The following is a 21,194-nucleotide window of genomic DNA, read 5'->3' on the forward strand; positions in this document are numbered from 1 at the left end:
GTTAATTCTTATCTTGGTCTATCCTGGTGTTTTTGTTGAATTGAATTTGAACATAAACAAAGCGACTTTCATTATATAACTTAAGGACGGAGGGAATGAGAAAGTGATTAGCTTGTACATTTAAATCAAGTTAAACGTTCTCAGTGAACGAGAGCACAACTTTCTAGCCCTCTAGCTCTCATGCTTCAAGTGCCTGATAATTGCACACACTCGAGCTTCTCTCAAATCTTCCGGTCGTTCCTTCTTTTATCTTCAAAATGTATTCCTAAAAAATAATCTCTTAAGAAATATGACTAAATAGCAGAGGGAGCTGCTATAATTTACACCGTGAGTGCGTCGATTATCAAGGATATATATAGTTTTGGGTAAAACATCACAAATAGCATATTTGAGCACTAAAATAGTAATTGCAATTTTTGTGTATTCCTACCAGATGAGCCATTGTCAGGTTTTCATTAACATGTTAGTGCTGCTTGGCTGGTTTAGTGATATTTTGCCGCAAAAAAAATGTGATCAAGGCGTTTATCTGCTATAATAAAATAACTAAATAACAAACATCATCGAGTTCTGATCAACTCACTCACAGAAGAATCCGAATTCAAGTGTGACCAAATTTTATATTCTCCATTTCTTGGCCATGGCAACACATTTCTTTTGGCCTTTACCTTTAGCAATTTTCCAATATGCTAACTAGCTTTGTTACTGGAACTGGTAAAGCATTCCCCAAATTAAACACTCTTAATTGTGCATTCTTCTTCTTCTCTCCTCCACTTCCTGTGCTCTTCTCTAATGTATTTGAAGCCCCTAAACTGCCTTTCACTATATCATCAATGTAGGTAAAATCCCTTGCTACAATTTTGCTATTAGAACCTTGAAATACTGAAATGGGGTTTCTTTTTAGTATATTCTTTGTGAAGAAGAAATACGCCACATCTGGCCGACCCCAAGGTCCATAAACAGTGAAGAATCTTAATTCTGTAATGGAAAGACCGCAGATGTGATTGTACGTATGTGCAATTTCTTCACCAGCTTTCTTTGTGGCGGCGTGGACCAGTGGACCAATTCCTGCTTTTTGTCTCCTTAAATGATTTTATTACTACTCTTAATTTGTTAGGGACAAAGTTAAGCAAGTTTTGATAATTTTGAGTTTACACAGTTGCGATTAACCTTTTATTTTATATGCTGTTTTGCAACATGAATAAATTGAAAAAAGAGATTGTTTCTTATATCTGAAGAAGTTGTGACTAACTTGGAATCATTTTTGGCTTTGGAAGGTACCATGTACATCAAAGATTGTAAGCATTAAGAAAGCAACAGGTTTTGATCTTTTCAGCAAAGAGTAGTCCTTGTTCTAACATTTCATTTTAACTATAACATCTATTTATACAATTTATCAATTTGTGATTCTTGCAGCAGACAAGAGAGACCTTGTGGACTTGAAATCAGGGGATAAAAGTGTCAACATTGATAACACTTATGTGCTACAATTGCCTGTGACATATAAAAACTTAAGAGCCTCTAAGGTATAAAAATGTTTAACCCTCTTATATCTTTTCAGCTCTTTGGCTCTTTGAATTGGAATCTGCTAACTTTAACTGAATTGCAGGTGGGGGGGCCTCGTGGCATGGCGCCTCGAGGCCCCAGGGAGGGGAGGGGGGGGGGTGCTCGGGGTATGGCGCCTCGATGCCCGGGGTGTGGTGGGGTGCGGGAGGTCTCGGGGCACGACGCCTCGAGGCCTGGGGGTGGGGGTGGGGGTGGGGGTTCTCGAGGCACGGTGCCTTGAGGCTCGGGGGTGAGGGTGGGGGGTCTCGAGGCACGGCGCCTTGAGACCTGGGGGTGAGGGTGGGAGGTATCGAGGCACGGCGCCTTGAGGCCCGGGGGTGGGTGGGGTGGGGGGCCTTGGGGCACGGCGCCTCGAGGCCCGGGGGTGGGGGTAGGGGGCCTCGAGGCACAGCGCCTTGAGGCATAGGGGTGGGGGTGGGGGGCCTCAGGGCACGGCGCCTTGAGGCCTAAGGGTGGGGGTGGGGGGCCTCGGGGCACGGTGCCTCAAGGCCTGAGGATGGGGGTGGGGGGCCTCAGGGCAATGCGCCTCGAGGGGTGGGGGTGGGAGGCCTCGGGGCACGACGCCTTGAGGCCCGAGGGTCGGTGGGTCTCAGGGCACGACGTCTCGAGGCCCGAGGGTGGGTGGGTCTCAAGGCACGGCGCCTCGAGGCCCGGGGGTGGGTTGGCCTTGGGGCACGGCGCCTCGAGGCCTGGGGGTGGAGTGGGGGGCCTCGGGGCACGGCGCCTCGAGGCCTGGGGGTGGGGTGGGGGGCCTCGGGAGACAACGCCTCGAGGCCTGGGGGTGGGGTGGGGGGCCTCGGGGCACGTCGCCTCGAGGCCTGGGGGTGGGGGGCCTCGAGGCCTGGGGGTGGAGGTGGGGGGCCTCGGGGCACGGCGCCTCGAGGCCTTGGGGGTGGGGTGGGGGCCTCGGGGCATGGCGCCTCAAGGCCTGGGGGTGGGGGTGGGTGGCCTCGGGGCACGGCGCCTCGAGGCCTGGAGGTGGGGGTGGGGGGCCTTGGGGCACGGCGCCTCAAGGCCTGGGGGTTGGGGTGGGGGGCCTCGGGGCACGGCGCCTCGAGGCCTGGAGGTGGGGTGGGTGGGTCTCGGGGCATGACGCCTCAAGGCCCGGGGGCGGGTGGGTCTCAAGGTACGGCGCCTCGAGGCTTGGGAGCTGGGCGGTCTCGGGACACGCCGCCTCGTGGCCTGAGGGTGGGGACCAGGCAAATACATCAATGTACTCTCTGAGCAAACGAACCAGGTCTCTTCTTTGAGCTTCAGTCAGAGGGCCTCGGGGCACGGCGCCTCGAGGCCCGGGGGTGGTGGTGGGGGGGCCTTGGAGCATGACGCGTTGAGGCTTGGGGGGTGGTGGGGTGTCGGGGCACGGTGCCTCGAGGCCCCGGGGGTGGAGGTGGCGGGCCTCAAGGTACGATGCCTCGAGGCTGGGGGAGGGGGTAGGGGGTAAGGGGGTAGGGGGGCCTCAGGGCACGGTGCCTTGAGGGCGGGCGGGGTGGTGGGGCCTCGAGCCTTAGGCATGGAGGCCCCACTTTAGAAGATTAAAAATTTATGTTCCAAAATCTCTCTATAGTGTATTGTGACTAGATGCTAAGTCCCTTCTTCATAGAAGAAATGACTAGAAATGTTGATTCAGTTCAAGAGAAAGTTTTGGTTGTATGCCAACATTGAGTATCTTCAAAGAGCCAACTTGGTGACATTCAAGTCTGAAATGCCAATTGTCACATATGAGGAAATTCATCCTGATAATGGAGATCGTTCTCCAATTTCTCATCCCATCTTTGAGTTCCTGACTAGGTGAGATTAAATAATTACCTTTCAAATTAGTGTGATATGAATTATCATACTGAATTTTATATTACTCTTTTCTTTGTTTTGTTCGTAGCTTGCGGACATCTGCTGGTGAGAGAAAGTTGATGCCCATAACTCAAGATGAGTTAGAATAGAAATAACTACTGTACACAGCCTTATAATATTTACCTTGTTTGCGAGAGTTGTCATTATATATATGAATATTATTTTTTGAGCATTTCTGATTTTGGAATTGTGAACAGGTATGCTCCTGATCTAGACTGTCTTCCGATTTTGGAATTGTGAACAGGTATGCTCCTGATTTTGGCTTGTACTTTCTATTTATAAAAGCATAATTAGCAAGAACTGTCTTCACTACAAAAGGGACCTCCTCAAGATGAGAGGCCTTACGATCCTTACAATGTGTATACTAGCCCCAACGAAGTTGTTCTCTGTGTCGACTCTTTCCAGAGCATGTACACAAATGCTTTGTGGTCTACTTCGAGCTATTCATTTTCTTCAACTCAATTGGCAACAACTTGCTAAAGATATCGCATTTGGGATATTAAATCTCAGAGTTTCTGACCCTTCAATTAGGGAATTCATCTCCAAAATACTCAAACCAAATCGTGAACTCGCGGAGTTTCATTATCAAGGAATGCGAAAACCAGTACTGGGAAGGGATTATTATTACTAGAATTTGGCCAAATACAAAGTACTTGGATGTGATTGTGACAGGTATGTAAATAAATTTGCTTAGCAAGATTTAATTACTTTATATACATGATAACATGTTATAGCCTTATTAATTTTTTCAGATTTCTAATACTACTTATTGTGGATGTGATAACGAGTGTTACTTTGGACTCAATTTGAACCCAATGTGCAAGCCATCTGAAGTATGTTATACACTATTAGCCCAATATGTGCTACTTTGAATTAATCCCTCAGGACTCCCCATCCCGACTCGTGGACCTAGCCAACGTGGAGGTGGGAAAAAATACGAGCTCGTGATCACAACCTACACTGGTGGTATATGTCGTTACAGAGTCGGTGACATACTCCAGGTCCCGCGGTTTCACAACTCTGCCCCTCAGTTTAAATTCATAATAAGGAAAAATGTGCTATTGAGAGCATTGATTCGGACAAAACTGATGAGGCTGAGTTGCAAAACGCGGTTGATAACGCTGCTGCAATTTTGCGCCTGTATAATACTAGCGTGGTCGAGTACACTAGTACTTGATACCATCTGCTACAACCTCGTTGTGAACTTCGCTACCAGATGAGCATGCTTGTAGTAGTAGAAATAGAATGACTGAAGCATTAGAGGAGTTTGATGTGTTTCAAAGTCAGTTAGAGTCGAGTACAGGTAAAACACAATTAGAGTTATATTTGGAAGAAGCTAATGTTGATCGTAAAACAAATCCGAATCTAGATGTACTTGGATTTTGGAAGGATAACAAACTAAGGTATCCCAAACTTTCATTAATGGCACAGGATGTTTTGAGTGTGCCCATCACTACAGTAGCCTCTAAATCTGCATTTAGCACCGGCAGTCGTGTCATTGGAAAGTTTCGAAGTTCTATTCTTCCTGCAAATGCTGAGGCAAAACTATGTACTAGGGATTGGATTTATGGACAAGAAGGTAAATTTATCTTCTCTAGTTTCATTTGTTTCATTTTATTTAGTGAATTTGCATTTAGAACTGTAGTGACTTGTTTTTTTTTGAAAAATTGTTTAAGATCTTGATGGATTCGAATCAGATTCTGATGAAGATGAGATTGTTGTTGACCTTCAACCTTATGTTGATAAACTTAGAGGTAAGACTTAATAGCAACTCGCATTTTTCTGCCTTTCTTTTATATTGTTCTTAGTACTCTCTGTTGTTGATAACAATTTATTATCAACTGTTCTCATCTTTCTGAACTTAGATATGCAACTCTCCAAAATCCATCTTCCTTCTTTTAATAGCAGCACATTGAGATTTGTTTGATCATTTTGGAAAAAGGTGCTCTTTAGGTGTATTTGTTTATGTAGTTAATGGTAATCTCTACATTAACCAAGGCGTTGCCGTCCTTTTTAATAGCAGCAAATCGAGAGTGTGTTTGTATTGATCACATTGAGTCAATTTTCAATGGAAATGGATCTGGAGCTGCATGGTAGTAGTTCTCTAAACTCTCGGTGTGTGTATGTGGGAAAAGTGAGAAAACAAATTCAGTTTTTTGATATCCTGCATATGCATATATTAGCTATCTAAAAATTTCTGCATACTTACGATCTTGTTTTTTTTTGTTTTCTTTTTCTATCAGATCATCGCATCTCAAAGGACAATCCACAATAGCAGAAATAACTGAGAGTTTGTGGAAATTTTGTTGGAAGTGGTGGCCTCGTAGGTGCAACATCTTCGTCTTTTTAGAGTTAACATGCTGCCGAGCAATTAACCATGGATCTCCAGTTGATCAGTTAGCGGAAGCTGGCCTAACACCATCTCACATTGTAGCAACAATATTTAACATACTTGGACAAACCATAGGGGTTTTAGAGGTCATGACCAAGTACACAAATGTTGTCCACAAATGTGACTTTTAGGTACTCATTTTGGTGGATTAGGCAGACTGAATTGTCAAGTCACAAGTGTTCCAGATACATGTAATAGAAACTGGTCATTTTGTATTGAGTATCATCTTCATTATCCAAATTGATCATTTAATGTCTTTGAAATGCTTTATGACTTGGTCATTTTGGAGCTCATTGAGCATGCGAGAAACTTATTCATGGAATAATATGGATACATTGGGTAACTCGCTTTTACCCATTTAAAATATGAGTTGAGTAGAGTATTTTACCCATTTTTATTTAATTCGTTTTCGATCGATTCATATTCGACTCGACCCACTCGTTTACCACTCCTAGCTGACACTAAAACCATTCCGGGTCTTATGTAATTTCTAGAGGTGCATCTATAAATCAAACGTGTGGAATTTTTTGAAGTAGAATTGAAGTAGCTGCACATACTTCTAATATAAAATTTGTTTTGTTTGAACAGGAAAGCATATGTACAATAGTTAAAATTCGAGCATATAATCTTTTAAATACCAATTATGCTAAAATGTACTAATAACTTAATCACCTGGAAATATATATATATATATAGAGTCCGGAGCCTAAAGGGACAAAAAAAATTGTCAAAAATTCCAAAAGGGCACATCAAATTTTTTTAAAACCAAAAGGGCAGCGATTTTCCTCTAACACAAAACGAAATATTGCTGCTAGGGCAGCGATTTTTGTAAAAAAAAGTTTTTTTTTAATTTATTAAAATGACTGCGATTTTAAGTTAGAATTTTTTTTTCCTTACACATCGGGGCAGCGTTTTTCATGCCTAGTGCTATTATTTTCATGCCTATTGTTAATTATTAATAATATAAAAATAATAAACAAGACGGACAGTATACTCAATAAAATTGTTGAAGCATGAGGAAAATTGAATTATATATCATAAATAATAATAAAAGAATATTAAATTAAGGAGCATCCAGAAAAAAATGAAGATTCAGATGATATAATCACAACTCTAATTTTCGTGCACAAGTACAACATCGACTCAGATGAGAAGACAAAAAAATTACATGGAGTAAGTTGAAACACCAAAAGTTAAAAGTTTTCTTGCTTGAAAAATTATGTGACACAGTAGAAGCACAAAAGGAGTCCCGACTTAAAACGTAAAGCTCAAGCTAAAATATGAAACTAAATATATAACAATTACCTCACTTTCTAAGATTTTGAACTTACTAAGATTTCGAACTAAGTTTGGGCGGAGAGATTGCAAACGTAGTTATTATATTTCAATGTGGATTAATTTCAAAAGGAAGAAGCAAATATTAGGGGGAGAAGCTTTAACATTTGTCAGTCCTTGTAACTGAAACTATTCTAATCGCAATTTGTAAATCATGCATAACATGCTCATAACAACTTTAAAAGCAACTCAGCCTATTAAAATATCATCATCATTAGGAGGGGAGATGGTTCAAAACAAATTGAATAATACTGCTACTTAGTACGAGAGAAGTTATTAGCGAAAAAGTAAGAGTTACTGGGCAATCTAAATAAAAAAAAACTTCCTATATGTATACCTGCTTGCATCAGTTATTAAGGTGAAATGTAAAATGTAAGCAGATATCAAGATATACTAAAATTAGAAAACAACAATCTTTAGAACTTGCTAGTTTTTATGTCAAAAAATGTATTGTTCGTTTAAGACTCAGGATTGCACACATTAAGCACCCATTAATTGAATATAGTATTTGTAAGAATGGTTCCTCTTTATTTATAATCAAAAAATTTGAAAATTCCAATCAAGCATATTCTCTCTTTACTCCTAATAACACCAGAATTTACTCAGATTCAGCATAAATGATGTTAAAATTATCACATATGTATGATTTGTTGGGGAAAAATTTTAACTCCAAAAGAAAAACAAAATGAAGTAAAGATCAAACATGTTACAACCAAACAAAGACAGTACCGTTGCGACCGAGAAAAGTACATACAACCTTAACACAATCTCTATTGTAGTAAAAGAGTATATAAAGCAACACTAACCTGTTAATCTGAAACACTGAAGCACAATCTAGAAATTGCACAAAAAGACATAAAACCTTCAAGGAGAAGAGCTGCAGAAGCTGAAACATCAAAGAAGAAACAAAAAAGAAGTGTGCATAAGCAGACCAAACAAAAGAGATGATTCATAAAAGTACAATGAACAAACAATTACAGAAAAAGAAAACAAATCGATGAAAACAACAAAGGGAAAACGAAAAACCTACCAATTTGAAGCTTGAAGAATCTGAGCTGTAGAAGTTAGCTGAGAGAAGGCGATGGTTCACTTTTGATTTGACTGATTTCAGTATATCTGTAATGGCAATAGGACAGCATACATGCAAATATAGAACCATCCACGTGTTGAACGACCAATAAAAGAGGGCTAGAAAGAGTCCTATAGGAAGTCTCAACTCCCCAATCCACAGGGTGAGGGATGAACCTTTTGTCTGATTCAATCTCATCTATTTTGCTTTCGATCCACTGAGAATTCAGAAAAAAACTTATATTTTTCAGTAACCAATAGTCGCAAAAATAAGAAAGTTACTTCCTGCAATTAGACAACATAACAACAATCTGAAATATAAGGAAAGAAAATCTAAATTACATTACATTATATCTTTAGTGTTCATGTCTCGCAAAAATCAGAGTTTATTAAAACTTTAAGGGAAAATGCATAAGTACCCCCAACCTATGCCCAAAATCTCTGAGACACACTTAATCTTTACTTAGGTCCTATTACCCTCGAACTTATTTTTTAATTAATTTTCTACCCTTTTTCGGCCTACGTGGCACTATCCTTGAAAAAATTGTCAACACGCGCTGGGCCCACAAGATAGTGTCACGTAGACTGAAAAGGGGTAGAAAATTATATATAAACTAAGTTCGGGGGTAATAGTACCTTAATAAAGGTTATGTGTGTTTCAGGGATTTTGGGCATAGGTCGGGGGTACTTATGCATTTTCCCTTATTTTAAGTATATACTGCAGTGATCTTTTTGCTCAATTAACTTAGGCGTTCAACTTTGTTATTGGGAGTTATTAAATTAACAAAATGGTGGTCATAGAAGAAGTGGGAAAAAAAAAAGCAGTAGAAGAATCTGATAATTTGCAACATCCGCTCTTATTTGTTGGCGACTCACATCTAATAGTTTAGCAAGTACATGTCAATAATGTTTTTCATCCTTATTATAGTTGATTCAATTTGGATGTCATTGGATTGAATTAGCTTTGATACATCCATTTTTCTTACTTATAGATGAATTGAATGCCATTAGATCAAATTAGTTTTGATATTTTATCTTTGCAACTTTTGCCAATCCTCCAAAGTCCTCAATTTAGCCAAAAGTAAGATACATGTTAAAAGTAGGAATAATTTATCATACAAATCGGGAGGGCAAACCATTATGTTCAACTTCTATAACTTAAATGTTGGACGGGCCATGCTCCTCTAGTATATATATATATATATATATATATATATATATATAACCCAGAAGAGAACAAAGTATGTATATAAGTTATTAATAATTGTTTTAAAAAAAAACACCTTCAAAAACAATATTGAATTGATCATACATTTTAGATCCAATAGTTTTTGGGCACGCTCTTTGCGCATGTAACTCATTTTAATGAGTATTTTATTTTCTTAAAACTTAAATATTATTAAATAATATGATTTGAGTTCTTTTTATAAACTCCAATTTCATGACCTCCAAATGAATGCATCGAAATAATAATATGAGAAGTTAATAAAATAAACTTTATTTATAAGTTAAAAAATGAGTTCATAAAGCAAAAGGGGAAAAAATGAAAGCTATCTAAATTTTTTAAAAAAAATTATAGTATTAAAAGTTTTTTTTGTTGGTAGAATAGTGCTAGAAGATCAAAAGATTGCATGAGATTAATCCCCTTCAAGCCATAGTGTAATATTAATGTTTTTTCAATTAATTTTTTTTTTTATAGGAGATTATGTACTTTTTGTACCAAAAATGGTGTAAGTTTAACTTTGACCGAAAGGAAAAAAAATTCTTTCAAGTGTTTTTAGTTTGCCTTTTGAATCTCCCGATAATTATAATGAATGTGTCCAAAATATCATATTAGATTTTTGCAAGCACTTAAACTAATTATTTAATTATAAATATTAAAAATTAAGGTGTAAAAAGTATTATTATTTATATTTTGAAAATTAGAATATTTATGAACATAGCTACTATTTTTATATAAAATTTAATTGTCTCTTCATATGTAACTTATCCACTATTCATTTAATGTTATATGTTTCACCTTGTTCGTCTTTTTTCCAAAAAAAAGAGAGTAAACATTCTATGACATTCATTCTTAAAGATGAAAGTTAATGTACATGTAAATTATGAAGCGTTGCAACTTTTATGAAAGGCATAATACATAAATATGCCCTTTAACTTGACTTCAAATCACATTTATGCCCTTCAACTTTCAGTGTGCACAAGTAGACACTTAAATTTGCATAAATTTGAACAAATAGACACACATGTCCTACATGGCATCCTACATGTCATTTTTTATCCTATGTGGTGTCCTATGTGTATTATGCCATGTAGGACTCATGTGTCTACTTGTTCAACTTTATACAAGTTTAAGTGCCTACTTGTGCATACCCAAAGTTGAAGGACATAAATGTAAAATGAGGCCAAGTTAAATGACACATTTATGTATTATGCCTTTATGAAAAGTTGCGACTTTTATGAAAAGTTGTGATTTTTCCAAAGAATTGTGACATTTTCGATAAGGCACAATAAACATTTATTCACACTATCCTTTGTTGTCTATAAATAGAGGGATATCCTCTCATTTTAAAACAACGAAAATTCTGCACTACTTCTTCTTCTGCACAATTAAATATTCATGTACTTTGCTCCTAGTAGCTCACTGACACCATTGTTTTTGTATCAATACACTGGTGAATAGATCGTTCTATCCTGAGAGGATCTATTTCTTTAAACCTTGGGTACTAGAGTAGAATAAAATCCTTATGGGGACAATGTGCGTGGGCTCGATTTTTTCCTTTCTATTTCATTCTATTGTTATAGGTCCTGGTATGTTTTTTACGGTCATTAATTTATGCTTATGTTATTAAATGTTGTTTTTGAGTACATGTTTTAAACTTTGTTGTTTATGTTTATGCTTTTGATCATTATGTTGAAGTAAAGATATGTTAATCAAGAGTTTGATGTAATCATTAGACTATTGGTGTCATGTAGATTAGAATTCTTAAACTTGTAAAATAAATGACTTTGATCTTTATAGAGTTTTCAGTGGCTAAAAGATCCATGGGATGTCCAAGAAGGGACTTTTGAGTGTTCAGAAGTTATGGTGGTTCCCCACTACTTGGAGTTTTAGTTATTCAATTTTCTATCTTATAGAGACATTCGATCGATTAGTGACATCCAAAAAATAAAGGAATGTAGTGGGATGGTAAGTATTGTACTCAACCTTAACCAAAAGTTTGAGGTTCAAATGTTGGATTGGAGTCAATGAATTACCCCTCAAAGTAGGATTAATCATATTAATCAAATATTAAAGAAATGATTATCTCCTTATAAACATTAGATTAAAAGTCACAAAAAAAAGTTTTAACCATATTGATCGAAACATAAACAACAAAATATGCCTTTTGGCTATCAAAGTAGTGTCATCGATTGCGAATGATTTTGAATAAGGAACTTGCCAAGACATCATTTAATCCAAATTAGTTAAGCGACATACATTATTTCATTGAACTCTAAGAGATGTGTTTTTAAATTTTAATTAATTTATCAAGTACACAACTAATTATATAAGATGTATAATATTTAGATTATGTATGTAGAGGCCTTGAATAGGAGAAAAACTCTCGCAATTGATGAATAAAATGTTTGTACCATTTTTTGAAAATACAAATATAGACAATGAAACAATTACATATCTTTCTAAAGACTTTGATGATGAATAACTACAGTAAAATGAAGAATTAATAACAAAATGCATAAACACTTTGAATCAAATCTTTTTGGTTTTAAGATTTAAAAAAATATATTCATTTCATCTTTGGATAAAATATTCTTGACAATTGATCGTAGGGCTGTAACCACTCGACAACACTTATATTATCAAATGTTCAGAAGTAGATTATTGACGTAGTTCTCCACTGCGCGAAGCGCGGGCAATTTACCTAGTGGTAAATATATTAAACAATTTATTGTAACTTAAAATTTATATAAAATTAAATATAATTAAGATATTATCATTTAATATTTAATAATTTGATTAAAATTTTAATTTAGTGTAGGGGTAAAATGATAAGTATATTAAGATATTATTGTTTAATATTTAATTAATTGATTGAATTTTTAGTTTAGTGTAGGGGTAAAATGATAATTATATTAAACAATTTATTGTAACTTACAATTTATATAAAATTAAAAATACAATTAAGATATTATCATTTAATATTTAATTATTTGATTAAATTATTAATTTAGTGTAGGGTTAAATGATAAGTATATTAAAAAATTTCTTTCATTTTCCTAAAAATAATTAAAATATTTTTATGTAATATTTAATTAATTAAATGTTTAATTGTGCCTTGAGGTGAAATGTTAATCTAACTTTTCATCTTTGAAACTTCCCACTTTTAGTAATACTAGTTCTGAACACGTGCATTACACATGTGTCCCATGCTAATTTATATAAAATCATTAGAATTAATGATAAATGTACTTTCTGATAGAACAAGAAAATTAAAAATAAAATATGCTAACAAATCACGTGAACATCCAGTGAAACAAAAGTAGCAAAATATAAAGATAACAACAGTGACCTACATATAAACTTGGTAACAATTCATATGTTCTTCAGAAAAAAAAAAGATAAAAATTTTTTTAGAAATAATTGAGTTAGTCAAAATTCTTACTGGTACAACAATTTCTTGTTCTGCTATCCAAGTCACTCCACCTTAAAATATGAATTACTACACGTTGAGTTTTGGATTGAAAACCCATCACAAATTCATATATGTGAGTTTTTTTTTCATGAGTTTACATTAATACTCCCTCTGTCCCTAATTACTTGTCCATTTTTTTTTTCGATGTCCCTAATTACTTGTCCATTTTGACAAATCAAGAAAGGACAATGTTTTTCACCTATTATACCCTCAATTAATTACTTTGAAAAAGGTTGAACTTTTTGAAAATCTTAAGTTTTTAATTCATCCACTTCATAATTAATAGGGATAAAATGGTAAATTCACTATATCAATAATTGTTTTCTTAATAGGTGTGTCAATTCAAAAGTGGATAAGTAATTAGGGACAGAGAGAATAGTAAACAATAAATATATCAAGTTAGTTTAATTGGACTAACTTTTCAATTTCCCAAAAAATTGTTACACTTTCAAAAAATGTGCATGTGCAGAAGTATTTACGAAAAATAATTTAATGAAGATAAATCAAATACTCCTTGTGAAAATAACAAGGAATGTGGAAGGTTGTGAAAAATAATTAATAGGTGAGAAGAAGAAAAATTAATATAATTAGCAGTAATAATTGAGGTAATTCATATTGTTATAAATGAAGTTTTTTAAGGCAAAATATATGGGTCAGTTACATTACATATGCTCGTAATAGGTGAAAAAATCAAATTGACTTATTAAAGAAGAAATTGTTCAACTTCTCATTTATGTAAGAAGTTACAAAAGTACGTAATGGGCGAATAAATTAGTTTCACTCATTTAGGGAGAATTGAATGTGGAGGATTAAAATATGATTATTGTTGAGTTTTTTTATTTACTCGCAATCTATGTAATTCAAACATTACTATTTAATTTGATTTTAATTCATCAATGAAGGGTCGTAAATTTTGTATTGTGCTAAACTTGGATTTCAACCTTCAAGTAATTAAAATATGATTGTATAATATTTAATTAGATGTTTTATGATATTTTGATTTATTGCAATAGTGAACTTGTAATTCGACGTTGATAATAAAAGCTAATACAATATGATATAATTAAATATAGGATAACTAATTACAGTCTTTAAAAAAGGAGTAAAAATGTCTAGCAACTTTCTATGGACATTTTTGTCTTTCAATTTTGAATTTAATACATATGATATGCTTTTTATTTAATATTCAATCAATTAGATGTTATATAGTAATTTTTTATTGAGTGGAGGGACAAAATGGTAATCCAACTTAAGGTTGGAACTTCTCACTTTTAATATATCATATGATATGATGATTACACCAACATACATGGCAAATAAATCCTAAATTTACATAGACAAATGAGAAAATGAACAGCAACTTGTGCACATACAATAAAGTCCTGGTCAAGTACGTTGTAAATCTGAGAGCTCGAAGGGCATAAAAGCTCCACAGTAGGGTTTCTCGTATCATGAGTGTAACGTACCCCCACCGTTAAAAATGAACTGGACTTTCCAGGATAGATAAACACCGTCTCATTCTTCATGGCATGCATTTTATGCCAAAGAGCTGCTTGACCAAATGGATCTCCACAAAGAGATTTCCAGCTCCATGGGACGCGCCTTGTGGTTCTTGATTTTACCAAACCTATAAAAATGAAAGGAAGTAGGACATCTGCATTTTGTTTTGCAGCTTATGATATCATAGTGCTTTGGTGAATTTGAAGTCTGAAAAAATTACAGTGATGTGATCTGAATCTCACATCAGAACAATGTATTTATAATAGCCTAGGAAAGCAAACTAAAAGGGAGGTGCAGCTAAATCTTCTTCTACCTTGTTATCCTTGCATCTCTTTAGCAGGAGGAACTGCCCTCGCAGGTGCAAAATCTGCAGTTACCCAGAAGAATATTCAGAAATCTATTACACCATTCCATTACACCTTGAACTTAGTCAATTGGTCAAAGATCCATAGCATAAGACATGAAACTCATTAAACGGCTGAATAACATGCAGAAGACAGAATTATGTGCCTTAGGTTTCACTACTGTGTATGAGATTATCAGTCGCATGTTCCTTCAGTTTGACTAGAAATGAATTATCAGTTAATCCCCCAGTAACATGATAACCTGCTTCAAGGGGAGAGCTTACTTCCATAAAGTACAGTGCAGTGAAATAGATATTTAACATGATATGTCATATATAAAAGAAACCTTAGGCTTGCCTACATGGCGCCACTACAAACCAGAATTCCCTTTTAATTTATTTATTTACAAAACTAGCCTTTCCCTTTCATGAAAAGTTGTGAAATTTATGAAAAGTTGTGACTTTAATGAAGAGTTGCGACTTTTATGAAAAGTTATGACTTATATGAAAAGTTGAGACTTTAATGAAGAGTTGCGACTTTTATGAAAAGTTGTAACCTTTCCGAAGGGTTGCAACTTTTCCAAATAGTTGTAACCATTCCGATAAGGCACAATAAACATATGTTCACACTACCCTTTGTTGTTTATAAATAGAGGGATTTCCTCTCATTTTAAAACAACAAAAATTATGACCCTCTTCTTCTTCTTCTTCACAATTAAATATTCATGTACTTTCCTCCTGTTGAATGGCTCACTGACACCATTGCTTATGTTACAGATCCTGGTATGTATTTTTATAGTCATTAATTTATGCTTATGTTATTAAGGATAAATGATAAGATGTAATAATTTTCATTTTCCTTTACATTATTAATCTTTATTAATACGTAATATTGTATGTAAGATAATATAGTGTTTTAGTTTTTATGACCGATAGGTTTTAAGTATTATTTTATAATTTCCATGATATTAAATTCCCGCGCGAAGCGCGGGTAAGCTTACTAGTTAATCTTATAAAGGAAAAAACAATAGGACCCATAGTAAGTACCTACGAATTAAAAAGGGGGGTAGAAAGCTCTATTATAGGAATGAAGGTCTTTCCAAGTGCTCGCGTGAATTTCCAATAAAAATGACAACAAAATCAAAAGTCTCAAACCTAAGCTAGTTGGGGTCGTTGTACAAATCCTCTCCATTTGGATTCTTTCATTACAATACTCTATTGTTAAGATTAATCATAAAATTGACTAGCTTTCTGCTAACCGTTAACCTACTGCAACCTTCTTTTCTGGGCTTCCCAAGACAAAATAACAAATAGGGATCTTAAAACAGAAACGCAAATGTGATGGAGATAATGTACAATGGTACCTCTTCTTGCAACAAAGGAGGCAGGTTTTCTGCTGAGACAAGGTTCTCTATCTCCTGCAAGACTTTCATATCTTTTATGTGAGACCATGTTTGTGGAGGTAATGCCAGCAACAGTGCTGTCAGCACATCATTGCTTCCAGGGTGCATTGGTGAGCAACCATTTTGCCCCGAAGAACAGCAGCTAGTCTTTGCTTGAGACGTAGGGACCAGAACATCAACCCCCTGCTCCCCATTCCCATTTACAACTGTCCCAGACACCACTGTAGCAGGATTGTCTCCGGTAGCTCTGTAGCATCTGACACATGTTTGGCGACAGCAAAACCTATCCGATAAACCAGACCTTCCTGCAAAAATGTCTGCTCCTTGGCAACAAATGCTCGCAGCAACATTGGTCAAACTGCTTTCCGTTTCTGCTTTCAACTGACAGACAGAATCTTCTGAAACTAAAAGGCTTGTGACGTGCTTATAAAGAGGAGTGCCCTGCACTTGTTTCAATACCTCTTCCTGCAGAGTAAGATAAGAGTGCTTACTGAACTCATAAATAATGACCTATCCTGCAACAGTCATCCAATTAAATCTAGAGATGGGAATATGAAAAGAATATGACCATCTCTGAAGCCTTTTTTTTTTCAATTTACTAATTTTTTCCAGATACCTAACCTTGATAGCTAGCCTTCCTTTCTCCTCTTCACTAAGCTTTTGACCATTCTCCTCTTGCCTTCGAACTTCTGCTATCCACTTTATGAATTCAGCAAAATTGGGAGGTAGATTTGAAAGAAGAGTAGTGAGAACATCTTTTATGTCCTTCACATTCTCAGAACTTAAGAGAACAGGAAGATCATCCATCAAATGCTTTGAGATAGAGACCCAACTCTCATGTTTACAACTCTGTAAGAGCACACTATTCAGAATGCATGAATAGCCACAGAAAGGAGAAAATCCAAGAGTATTTCGACGAAGTACATTCTTCCCTCTTTATAATAGAACATATCACATAACAAAGTACATATTAATTAGTTTTTTTGTTTTTTTTTGATAACCGAGAAATCCATCTGTGACCCGCCCTTTGAACCAATCACAGCCTTCTAAACTCGGTGGATAATGGACCCGCCCCTCTACCCTTCTCCACTTAAATACCGGGCTTCGCTTTGCATGGTGTGGGGCTTGAACCTGTGACCTAAGCCACAAATCCTCCACCTTTTGCCACTTGAGCTAGGCCTTGGGGGCAATATTGTCAAAATCCATAAATATTGCAATGACATCATGGTTCTGAAGCAAAAGTTCAAGCTAATCTCCTGTCACTAAGACCAATTCCCAAGTATTTGACAAAGATGTCATCATTATGTTCTAGCATGTAATAAAATAGGTTAAAGAAGTGGTTTACAACAATCTGACCAAGCTGGTGTACTGAAAAGGATCAACTAGCAAAGGGACTAGCAGGCAGTAATAGGAGCTTGACTACATCCTTGTGTTACCAAAATTCCAATTAAGGAGTTTACTTATAAAAGCAAGTGGTATAATACGAGCTACTTAAGCCTTACCAGGGTATATAGCAGTGCAGGAGCTCTATGAAGCTTAGAGACAAGCATAAACCTGAAAATTATGTGTATGCACATAAGTCACTGAAATCCATGCTGCAAGTATGAGATGGAGTAAGAAGGACCGCTAAATTTGGACAGAAGAGGAATAGGAAAAGAAAAAAATGAAGAGAAGAAACAGTTATATTTGAAGAAGACCAGAAGCAGTGCTGAAACAGTTGAGCAATCAATTTCTTTGATTTCCAATTTTCATCTTTAATATAAGAGGGAAGACCAAAACACATAGTAAAACATCTTCCTCTACATATTTATATTCCTAAGCAAATGCTTAGAAATTATCAGTTGACAGCTAAAAAGCAAGAATGAGACGCTGTTCAAGGTAAGGCGGATGCCAACAGCTTATAATGAAAATCAAGATATATCACAGTGTAGCTATGTGGAACTATATACCCCCTATGTAATCCTGTAGCTTCATCAATTGTGTTCATGGCTTCCCAAAGGAGAGGGACGGGAACCCAGTGAGGGGGATATTTAAACCTTGCAACATCTAGAATCAGTGCCATATCCTTTTCCGCGTGATAACCACCAATAGGTGAAAAGTGGCCTGAACCTGTCTGCCATAAGATTCAGAAGAGATGTTCCAATCTTCAGGATAAGTCAAGAAGGGGTACTATAAACCTTCATAAATAAACAATTAGCAATATTACCAATAGTATTCCTGAGGGACCAAACTCCCAATCCAACAATATACTTCTTCACAATGATAAGCAGGAGCATAGAGAAGCTATGTTTATATTTACCTGTTTAAAAAGTCCTCGATGATAAGATGAGATCAGATGACAATCATCACTAGTTGTGCAGGCCATGACATGTTTACGGAAGTCATCAATGGTGCTAAGATTAGAGCGAAAAGCTTCCACCTTCGCTCCTGCACAGTGAGCCAAACATACCACTTTCCCAAAGGAGATCCCTTTAGCTTTAACCTTCTCCAATGGCTCACAGCAATCCAGCATGGATTCATCGAACCATCTCCAAGGCCCTGACAGTTTGTTGAAGCTGATAAGATAAAGCGGCGAGATTGTACCACACTAAAAATGAGCTCATTGACGTAAGCAGAATAGGACAAGGATATGACCAACCAAGTTTGAAAGAATAAAACGTGCAGCATCAAAATAGTTTCAGGTGATGAAAGCTAAGAACGTAAAAGCTGTCCTCAATTCACTAACTCCTTTTTTCCAACCTTTGACTCTTGAATATCAGTAGACAATAGTAACAAAGTATAACCCTGATATATAAAAGTGGCTAGGTTTCATGTTGAGTGCTAGATGATCTGAGAGTGATGCCAATGCATCACAACAAATCATATCAACTTACAACGCTCAGAGACAAGGCACCAACAACCCTGTGCTTATATTTTATAACTAACATGAGCAGGGGATAGGCAAAAATTATTGGAAAATATAAACATAAAGACATTTCATCAAAGAAAATATACATAAAACTTAAAAGGAGCCCAAGACCTTATAAACAATTCAGGAGATAAGGCCAAGAAAAAGTGAAGATCACAATCATGAGGAAATATAGGAACACAACTTCAGTAGATGATAGGTTATAGGAGAATTACCTTTCCATTTTCTTCCTGGATCAATAGCAAGGGCATTCAAGACCATGGAAAGGCTAGCCAAACCACAATATGCTGGCTCAGATTGTGTCTGAAAATAAGAGATCAACTTGAAAAATCCTTCCATTGTTCCATTCTGGATGGCCTCCAAAAAAAGTTGCTGCAGTTCCAAAAACAAGTGGAAATCAGTACAAAAAAATAAAAAGAAATAGCAGTCACTGAATAAACTAGAATATTGTCAGGCATTTTAGTATCTGGAAGTAAATGTCATCAACTCTGGACGATGAGCAGTGAATTGGTGTTGTTATGATAACAAATGGGCCAGTGGATAAATTGCATAAGAGCCTCAGGCAAAAGTAGCTCAACACCATATAGGTGGCTATGTTTGGGACCCAGGGTGATAAATAGTGCTCTGCGGGAGCAATTTGAGTATGCGAATATTGTTTAAGTGTCTGTATCTCCTCATCCCCATTCTTTGTTCTTCTCACCCCCTTTCTTAAGGCCCGTTTGGACATGCGATATGAAATCAAGTTGATATGAAGTTGAAGTTTAGTTTGGACATGCAATTTGGATTTCTTAAGTTGTATGTTTTTTCATAAACATCAAAATTTCTTCAATTCTTATACAATCTTACCATATGAGCAAACCATAGTTCAAAAGAAAATAAAGATATGAGAATATGCCAAGGCACCACATTGATAAATCACATATCTCCATGTTCATTTTATAAATAAATGTTTGCAATTAACTACAAACTTTCAAATACACAATTTTACAAAGATCCACTAGTCAACAAAAGTAGTAACTAGTTATTCTTTAATATAATCCTTTCACATGGTACGAACAATCACGCGGAGCATAAGTCTTTTCTTTTTTTTGCAATTTTACAAAATATAAACTTATGGATCAAATTTTACTTTTAGAAAAAATTGAAAACATAATTTTGAACCCTAAATCATGTTTCTTTGGAGAATTTACGAATTGAAATCATTTCCAAACATCAATGACAAAAATTTAAAATGATGACTTCGTATCGCAATGCTTCTCATCTCCCTTCTCTGTTATCCTTTACTTTAGTTGATGTTAAGCTTTTCATTGTTATAAACAGTTTTGAGCTTTCAATCAATGGAATTGGTTCCCTATTATTGAGCATTTAGAAGCTTTCACTTCAAATGTCTAAATCAACTAACAATAACCAAATAATCTGACATTTAACATATGTGCCAAAAATTACAGATTCAAAAGGCAACCTACCAAACCAAGTAGCAAATCAGTACCAGCTAGTCAACGCATAATTGAAACAGAACGAAACATCATAAACCCTAATCTTCAAAAAGAAAAAAATGAGAAAACTTGCCTTTCCTTCATTAGAAGAGAAATCAATAGCCGGAGGAGATGGAAGAACTCGGCGATACAAACCCGCCATCGCCATTTTCTCCGATCAGATTCTCCCCCAATAAATAGTACACTACAATCTCTTGTAATCCAAATTTTAATTCAAAAGTGGGAACGCCACTTGCCAATTTCCTATATTTGTTTTCTTTTCCAAACGAATCAACTTTTGTTGTGTAGTCGAAGATTTTCTTCACTTTCACCGTTTTTGTTCTTCTTATCACTTTAACATATACTCCCACTTGCCTCCTAATTTTAAGATTTTTTTTTTAAAAATAATGATTAAAAATATATGTAATTTTAAAAATTTTGTTGTAATGTCATAAAGGGTATTAAAATTTAAAAAATTATTAAATACAAAAAAGTAAATCTGACTTAAGACACATGAATTAGAATAAAGGGAGCAACACTTTACATTGTATTCTCAACTATATATTATATAAATATATTGCGTTGGAGCTTCGACTAAATTTAAATCACTCATTGTAAGGTCTATTTGAGGTTGACGCTCCCACATGATTTTCTATATATAT

At 35.9% G+C, this 21,194-nt stretch overlaps 2 protein-coding genes across 3 annotated transcripts; both read right to left on the bottom strand.

Moving 5' to 3' along the window:
* Positions 1 to 667: 667 nt before the first annotated feature.
* Positions 668 to 1,281, bottom strand: LOC125813613 (UDP-glucuronate 4-epimerase 2-like). Its single transcript, XM_049493089.1, has 2 exons — positions 1,250 to 1,281; positions 668 to 1,079 (listed from the first exon to the last, which is right to left on the bottom strand). Exons 1-2 carry the CDS (start codon positions 1,279 to 1,281, stop codon positions 668 to 670), a joined length of 444 nt encoding a protein of 147 aa, XP_049349046.1.
* A 12,862-nt stretch (positions 1,282 to 14,143) lies between these two features.
* On the bottom strand, positions 14,144 to 20,843 carry LOC125813060 (glutathione gamma-glutamylcysteinyltransferase 1-like). Of its 2 annotated transcripts, XM_049492557.1 has the most exons (9): positions 20,627 to 20,792; positions 19,273 to 19,429; positions 18,449 to 18,687; positions 18,099 to 18,262; positions 17,652 to 17,703; positions 16,771 to 16,998; positions 16,111 to 16,614; positions 14,717 to 14,770; positions 14,144 to 14,530 (listed from the first exon to the last, which is right to left on the bottom strand). In XM_049492557.1, the coding sequence occupies exons 1-9, from the start codon at positions 20,699 to 20,701 to the stop codon at positions 14,522 to 14,524; spliced, it is 1,482 nt and encodes a 493-aa protein (XP_049348514.1). In that variant the 5' UTR covers positions 20,702 to 20,792; the 3' UTR covers positions 14,144 to 14,521. The 2 variants fall into 2 exon arrangements, with proteins under 2 accessions (XP_049348514.1, XP_049348508.1); XM_049492551.1 differs by having other exon boundaries at positions 14,144 to 14,770; positions 20,627 to 20,843.
* Positions 20,844 to 21,194: the final 351 nt, after the last annotated feature.

Source organism: Solanum verrucosum, unplaced genomic scaffold, assembly GCF_900185275.1.
Source record: "Solanum verrucosum unplaced genomic scaffold, falcon-dt-bn FXZP01000235.1, whole genome shotgun sequence".
NCBI classification, from domain to species: Eukaryota; Viridiplantae; Streptophyta; class Magnoliopsida; order Solanales; family Solanaceae; genus Solanum; species Solanum verrucosum.

Bases quoted from the DNA above. Each gene is read 5' to 3' on its own strand.
- LOC125813613 (XM_049493089.1), bottom strand. From the start codon at position 1,281: ATGGTACCTTCCAAAGCCAAAAATGATTCCAA. The intron at 1,080-1,249 runs GTTAGTCACAAC...AAATCATTTAAG, and splicing joins AAAGCCAAAAATGATTCCAA to GAGACAAAAAGCAGGAATTG.
- LOC125813060 (XM_049492551.1), bottom strand. From the start codon at position 20,701: ATGGCGATGGCGGGTTTGTATCGCCGAGTTCTTCCATCTCCTCCGGCT. The intron at 18,688-19,272 runs GTAATTCTCCTA...ACAAACTGTCAG, and splicing joins TCCAGGAAGAAAATGGAAAG to GGCCTTGGAGATGGTTCGAT. The intron at 16,999-17,651 runs GTAAGGCTTAAG...GTGCTCTTACAG, and splicing joins CTGCACTGCTATATACCCTG to AGTTGTAAACATGAGAGTTG.